The sequence below is a fragment of the Heterocephalus glaber genome, unplaced genomic scaffold (genome assembly GCF_053883595.1).
Source record: "Heterocephalus glaber isolate CG9 unplaced genomic scaffold, H.glaber_assembly_v1.0 deba00000122, whole genome shotgun sequence".
Taxonomy (NCBI): domain Eukaryota; kingdom Metazoa; phylum Chordata; class Mammalia; order Rodentia; family Bathyergidae; genus Heterocephalus; species Heterocephalus glaber.
In genome coordinates, this window is record NW_028258138.1 from 79,613,865 (window position 1) to 79,621,218 (window position 7,354).

The following is a 7,354-nucleotide window of genomic DNA, read 5'->3' on the forward strand; positions in this document are numbered from 1 at the left end:
CTTCTGGGGCTAGCACATTGCAGGAGCATCCCCAACCTGACCCAAACCACCATTCAGCCCTTTCACTGCACCCTGCCCCACGCCTTCATCCCTGCCACCCACCCCTCCTGCACCAGGCCTGCTCCCCAATCCACCACTGCACACCTCCTGCTGCAGCCTTTCCCACCTGCAGCCCTAGCATGGCCTAGACCAGCACACAGCCCTTTGGACAGCTGGGACTCCAATAAGCAGCTCACTTGGCCTGGGCATCAATTTGATGAAGCTCAGGGAGGATATCTGGCCCCTGGCATCTTGAGCCAGTGGCCGTGGCAGATGCTCGAAAGTCCCAGGGTGTGGGTTACACCAGCCATTACCTTCTGGAGGGTTCTTTAGAATTGTAAGTGCTTTCACTGCCATCCTCCCTTTAATCCTTAAAGGGATCTGAAATGCAGGGGCCTAAGCACAGGTGTGTGTGTGAATATGTGACCTGCCTAAGGCGACAGCACACAAGGACGTGAGCCAGCCCTAGGCTACAAGACTCCCACCTCCAGCTCCAATCAGGCCTCATCCAGAATGGAAAACATTCACCGAGGGAGCAGCCTGCTGCTATTAGAAACACAGGCCAGGCTGAGGGTATAGCTCAGTGTAGAGTGCTTGTAGACCACATGAAGCCCTGGGTTCCATACAACTCAGCAAAAGACAAAACAAAACCCCACAGCCAAAGGCAGTCAACTTGTACCACCCAAAAGAAATGGAGGAAAGGCAAATTGGATGCGGTGGTACATGCCTCATCCCAGCTGCTTGGGAGGCTGAGTAGGAGGATCCCAGGTTCAAGGCCAGCCTAGGCAATTTAGCATACTGTTTCAAAACACAATTTCGCAAAAGGGCTGGGCTGCAGTCCTTACCCAGCATGTATGGAGTGCTTACCCAGCATGTGTGATGGCCAGGGTTCTACCCCCAAACCGAAAGGAAAGATGAAGCAGCATGGTTTGTGGTCATGGGGTGGAAATGCCCCACACTGCTACTTCTGAGTCAAGGGGTTTCTCGTGTGTGAAGCAGGGCAGTCCTCACATGTGAACTGTGAGCCTCAGTTCACAAAAGACAGCAGTGTGCTGGAACTGGACGTGGCTTGGAGATCTGGTAAGGGTAGCCTCATCTTACAGAATGGGAGCAAGCCAAGGTTACACAGCCACCTGCACCATGGCCAGGCCCCTGGTACAGACATGCCCCTGTGCTCATTGGCAAGGACAGCTGGGGCAGGCATACACGCCACACCATGCCAACCCAGCCACCCCTCAGGAGCCTGATCTCCACTGTTGGTTCCTGACAGGGGAAGGGCACTGTTAGTTTCCATGGAATGTCAGTCAGCCCTTGGCAGCTGGGCCACCTTTGAGATGCACTCACTGGATGAAAGCACACAGCAGGCTTCCTATATAAGGTCCAGACTTCCCCTGTGCACCACCTCCAAAGGGAGTCCAGGTAGGTGCGGCACTCCTCAGGCTTGTGTGTGTGTATAGGTTTAACTTACATGTGACTGGTGACATCTATTTTTTTCCTCTAGGCCTCAGCAGGTCTATCTAAACAAGGGGGAGAACAGACAGCCTAGGTCAGGCTTGCTGCTCTGTCAGTTTTCTTTAGGAGGTGCCCCAATCCCCATATCCTCTGCAGACCTTGCTAGTTCTGCTTCATCCTCCTTTGTTAAAAATTCTGGCACAGGATCGGGGATTTAGCTGAGTGGCACTGCCCCTGCCTCACAAGGCCAAGGTCCTAAGTTCGATCCTCCTGTACTGGGGGGGGGGGGGGGAATCTGGCACAAGCTCCTCCAGGCCTGGAGGAGATGAGACAGGAGACACCCCCTGCCTCCATCACAGAGGTCCTACTGCTAAGCATCCTGTCCTGCATGGTTCTGGAATGCAGCCCACAGCCTCAACTCTCTCCTACCTTTCGGATGCACAGGGACCATGCTCCCTAGCAGTCACAACCCAGGGTCAAAAGTCCCTGCGGCCTGATGATGGGCTCCCACCCAAGCAGGCTCTCAGCCCCATCAAGGGGTGAGGTAAGTTACCCAAGACTCTTTCCCAGGCCCACCAGTCCCTATCCAGTGGAGGCCATGATTTCAGCGAGGACCCTCTGCAGCCTGCTGCTCCTCAGTGTGCTCTGGGTGGACTTGGCCATGGCAGGCTCCAGCTTCCTGAGCCCTGGGCATCAGAAAGCCCAGGTAAGCCCTTTCTGCTCCAGGCCCACATTCAGGCCCTGCCACTCAGCGTGCAGCTGTGTGACCTGTGTGGGGCCTCTGCTGTCTCCCAGAGGACAGGACTATGGCCTGACCTTCCTGTTCCTAGGAAGACAGGAGGGCTTGGGACCTAAAGAACACCTTTCCCTTCCAGCAGAGAAAGGAGTCCAAGCAGCCATCAGCCAAAGTACAGCCGCGAGCACTGGAAGATTGGCTCCGCCCAGAGGGCAAAGGGTGGGCAGACAGGACTGAGGATGAGCTGGAGATCCAGGTTTGTGCTCTGTAGGTCTGAGGGCTTGTGGTTTGTGGCATGTGTGGGGCCAGGGAAGAAGGGCAGAAGCGGCTACTCAGAAATTATAAAGAGGGCAATCCTCCGACTGCCTAGAAAGGGGGATGATGAGGGCTAAAGAAAAAGAGACAACAGAGATTTTTGTAATTTCAAAGTATTTCAAAGAGTGGGGGGCTCAGTGTCTCAGAGTGGGCAAAGATAGACTCCCTGAGCTAGCCATCACTTATTGGGTACACACAATAATTGGAGAGAGCCTCAGGTAACTTAGGGGGCTGTGGTAATCCTAGGAGGAACTTATGCTGACAATGAGGTTCTTATGTTGATGAGGGCTGTAAGGCAAGCATTTTTACAACAGTAGGTGGGATGAGTTAAGTTGATAAGGAACTGGTCCCTCCCCAGGTGAAATCTTTTTTGTACTACTTGGTTCTCAAGGAACCAGGATGTCTTCAGCTGATGTAATCTTGCCCTTGAGCTCAACAGCATCACTCAACCATTGAGGTCTCAGCTGTGACCACAGGCAAAAATGGAGTTATGTTTTGACATAGCATAACCAGCCTGGCAAGACTAGGTTTAATCATAATTTAATTGTAAAATAATTTTCTCCCCAAAATTATGTAGACTAGCTCCCTACAATAAACTTGCCTAAACTGCTGAGCTTTGCACAGGACCCCATGAGGTCTTTGCCGGAGAGAAAAATATCTAAATAACTTTGCCATAAGAGCTCAGGAGCATAAGGCACTGAGAGCCAGGGAGGGAAGGCACTAGTGGACACCAGGCAATTTCAGAGGGGCCAGCAGGGGCCTCAAAGGCCTGAACATGGGGATGGACTGGTTGGAGACTGAACTCCAGACACAGGGAAGTGGGCTGCTAGCCCCACCTGTAGTCAAAGTGGATCAAGTTTGTTTTTGGTGTGAAGGATTGAACCCAAGACCCATTCACTGAGCTATGAGCCCTTTTTTGAGACAGGGTCTAAATCATTTAAGTACCTAGGTTGGGCTGGAACTTGAGATCCCCTGCCTCAGCCTCCCAGAGTGCTGGGTTATAGGAGTGCACCATGACACTCAGCTATGACAAATCTTGAATGGTACAAGGAAAACCTGAAGAGACAGCTCAAAGATTAGCAGGAGGGAGTAAAGGGATGTGATGGGGGTCGTCTGTAACTTTCCCATGAGGCTGGCTCTGGCTCTCATAAGCATTAGATGGTCACACCTTACTGCAGCTAAGCCAGGATCCCCTGGGGTGAACCCAACAGTGGCAATCACTGCACTGTCATGCCTGTCACCACCGGGCTTGATGCCCACTTCACAAACTGGTGAAGTACAGCTCCCTTGGTGTTGGAGGCTCTGGGCTCAGTGCCTGTGGCCCCCAGCCAGCCCCATCACCACCTCAGCAGCCAAGGCTCACAGCCCTCGAAAGCCCTCTGGGCTCTTCCAACAACTTTCACTGCCTCTCTGCTTGTCACTGCAGGTCCCACTCCACCTGCTTTGTGTTGTGCTGCTCCATTGCTCAGGGCCTTCACACTGAGCTCCATCTCCTACCCTTGTTAAATATTCTGATTCAAGGTCTTGCTAAGTCTCTGAGCTGCTCAGGCCAGGCTAGAACTTATGATCCTCCTGCCTCAGCCTCCCAGGGTACTGGATTCCAGGCCTGTGCCCCTGTGCCTGGTTCCACTGCTGTCTAGAGGTCTTCACAGGTAACAGCCTTCTGTAGGAGGCACCTCTTCTGTAGCGTAACCTGCTCACCCCACTACACTCAAGATGCAGATCACAGCAGGGCACAGGACCATCCAGTGAAGCTTTCCCTGGAACCTGTGCATGGCCTATAAAGCCTCAGGCTCACACCAGGAGGCTTTCCCTAGGCAAGGCGCTCCAGGCTGGCTCAGGCAGGAGGAAGTCTAGTTAAGGAGAAGTCTAGTTTCCATGGTCACTGGCCTGGAAGAAACTGTTGCTCAGCCTTTGCCGGAGCCAGGGAAGGGTTCCTGGAAACTGAGGGGCATGATTGTTAAGGACTGGGGAGGGCAAAGCACAAACTGAGTCCTGAGTGCCAGGCAAACCTCTTCCGTTCTGGCTCCACCTCATCTCAGGCCCCTCCACCTCCCCCTTCAAAGGTTTTCCCTCCAAAATCACATTCAGAACTACAAGAGTTTTGAGGCCAACTCCTCGATGCCCACTGAACAGGGGCCGAGGAAATCTACATGTTCCAGGGCTTGTCTGGGTGACTTTGAAGCACATTTCCCATCAGACCAGCTTGGTGGCTTCCTAAGATGACCGGCAGGTGATCTGACCACCTCTCCCCGCTGCAGGGTGGAGAAGGAAAATGGGCACTTCCCAAAGGAAGGAAGAAGCACCAGTTCCCTAAAGACACCAATTTCGCCACTGCCCACATACTCCACCTTCAGGGCCACGTTTTGCAAAGGGAACACATGGCTGTTTCCATGTCAGACCTTCTGAGCCTGTTTCCTCACCTGTGAGCTGGGGACAAGACAGCCCTGCCTCACAGGAGCACTGAGGTGTGACGTGGCAGCAGGAATCAGGGACATGGCCTGGCCTGGCATGATGGCGTGTGGGCCTGGGTGGGCTTCAGAGTACTGCTTTCTAGTTCTTGGCCACCAATTCCCTCTGTGACCTTGCGCAGGTCACTCAACCATGAGGACTGGGGAAAGGACCAGAATATCAGAGCTCCTTTCCAGCACCAAGGTGCCTTCATGAACACATTCAAATACCTGAGTGACCAACACACCAGGCCCAAGGTAGCTGCCAACAAGAGAGTTCAGTCCCTGCTCTCCATGAGGGAAGTCTATGACATGGCCACAAATGGCTTGCTGCTGCTTCCCCCAAACTGTGACCTGCACTGCACCATCTCAGAACACCTGGAGACCAGGGAAGGGGGAGGGAGAAACAGGTGCAGAAAGAAGAAAAGACCTGGCTGGGAGCTCCCTTCTAGAAAACAGCTGGCTTCCAGTTTGATTTCCCGTGCAACAGGTCTGTGTCCAGAGGAAGAACAGATGAGGGAGGGAGCAAGGCAGGACAATGAGAACAGAGAAAGGTGGACGAGGAGAGGCCGGGATCATCTCCCAGGTTAGCAGCCTGCATGCCAGATAGATACACAGCATCCTCACCCTTCCTGCTAAGGTTGGAAATTTCACTGGCAGCGATTCAATCGGCTGTCTTCCAAAACCACAGGAGGGAAAAGAAGCATATTAGGGGATTCCGGTCTATTAGGAACCCAAGAGATGCTGAGGCTGGGAAACATGGACAGAGACCAGAAGGTGAGGGAGCAGCCCGAAGGAGGGGAGACACAGGCCTGGTGGGCAGAGCACTCCGAGCTTGTGTCAGGCACACCCCATCCTGAGCCTCCCATGAGAGGTGTGTCTGTGCTGGGTGGGGGTGTGACTGCTGATCCTTCCTGTGTCACCCTGTGTCCTAGTTCAATGCCCCCTTTGATGTCAGCATCAAGCTGTCAGGGGCTCAGTACCAGCAGCACTGCCAGGCCCTGGAGAAGTTTCTTCAGGATATCCTTGGGGAAGAGGCCAAAGGTAAGTCCTTGCCTGGGCCAGGTTAACTCTATTTCTATGAAATCCCAAATGGGTGCCGAGCCCACCTTATGAGAAGTTTTCTTCCCCAAGCCCTGTCTCTTCAATGAGTTCCCAATTCCTCGGCTCACCAGGGGAGTAAGCACAAAGTCTGTCTTCAAAGTCCCTAAGCAGCCCAGGGCCCAGCTGAACCTCAACTTCCTGCCTGTAAAATGGTGCTAACACCTGTTGTGAGAGAATAGAATCCTTCAGTGTTAAGGCACCAACTATTATCTTTCTTCTCAAAGGTAATGAGTGCCACAACTACATTCTGAACAGGCTCCACAGCTAGACAAGCAAAGTTTTTGGTTGTTTCAAATCCCCTTGTCTTGTAAAAAAGATACCAAATTTACCCTGATGGAGCAGGCAGAATTATGTCCTTGAAGTGCTTGTGACAGTCTGCAAAGCACCTTCTTTCCCAGCATGACAAGCACCATGCAACCCTACACTGTGAGGTAAGCAGGGCAGTGCTCACCTGCTGCTCAGGTGAGGGTGCCAAGACACTGCTGAGGGACCTGCCCAAGGTCACAGGCCACCTCAAGTGCTGTCTTCCAGTTCCACGTCACTACTGTGGAAAGAAAGCACCTTCAAGGGATCCTGCAGGATGGGGCCCTGGTACTGACTTGACTCTTATGTTCCAGAGGCCCCTGCTGACAAGTGACCCCGCAGGACTGGCCCAGATGTGCTCACCTGGCTCTCCCAGCACTTCTGCAGCAACTTCTGAGACCCTTGTGATAGCTTAAGAGGCGAATAAATGTTCAAACTTCGTGCCAAATGTCCAAATGGGACTTATTCCACCAGAGGGAAACCTCATATTTTAAACTACTGAGGGATGCAGAACAGGTTTCTGGAGAACAGAAGGGGAGGTAGGGAGGAAGACAGATCCAGGCACTTATATATGCAAGCTATCTGAGGGCAGCACTGCTGCACCTGGAACGTATAAGAACCAGCAGTGGCTGCTTGAACAAAGAAACTGTAGGTGACAATACTGAAGTCAATATCCACTCCAGGTTAGTCACCAAGATGATATGAACAAGATGATGATAATGCCCAAGAATGAGTTTGAAGTTAGACATCCATAGGTGCTCAATAGTGGCTCTTAAACACTATCAGACAGGGCTGAAATAAGAATACTCTCCTTCCTTGCCCACTACTTCAAAGGCCTGGCAAAGTACTGGTCTCATGTAGTGAGGCTGGCTATCCCCAAACACTTCCTGCCTCCAGCCCACAGTTGACAAGAACCTCACCCTCGGTCCCAGGCTGAACTCAGGTCAGAAGCTCA

At 52.6% G+C, this 7,354-nt stretch overlaps 1 protein-coding gene across 1 annotated transcript; it reads left to right on the forward strand.

The window, feature by feature from the left end:
- Positions 1 to 2,063: 2,063 nt before the first annotated feature.
- On the forward strand, positions 2,064 to 6,843 carry Ghrl (ghrelin and obestatin prepropeptide). The gene is made up of 4 exons (XM_004835338.3): positions 2,064 to 2,197; positions 2,367 to 2,483; positions 5,928 to 6,036; positions 6,714 to 6,843. The coding sequence occupies exons 1-4, from the start codon at positions 2,090 to 2,092 to the stop codon at positions 6,731 to 6,733; spliced, it is 354 nt and encodes a 117-aa protein (XP_004835395.1). The 5' UTR covers positions 2,064 to 2,089; the 3' UTR covers positions 6,734 to 6,843.
- Positions 6,844 to 7,354: the final 511 nt, after the last annotated feature.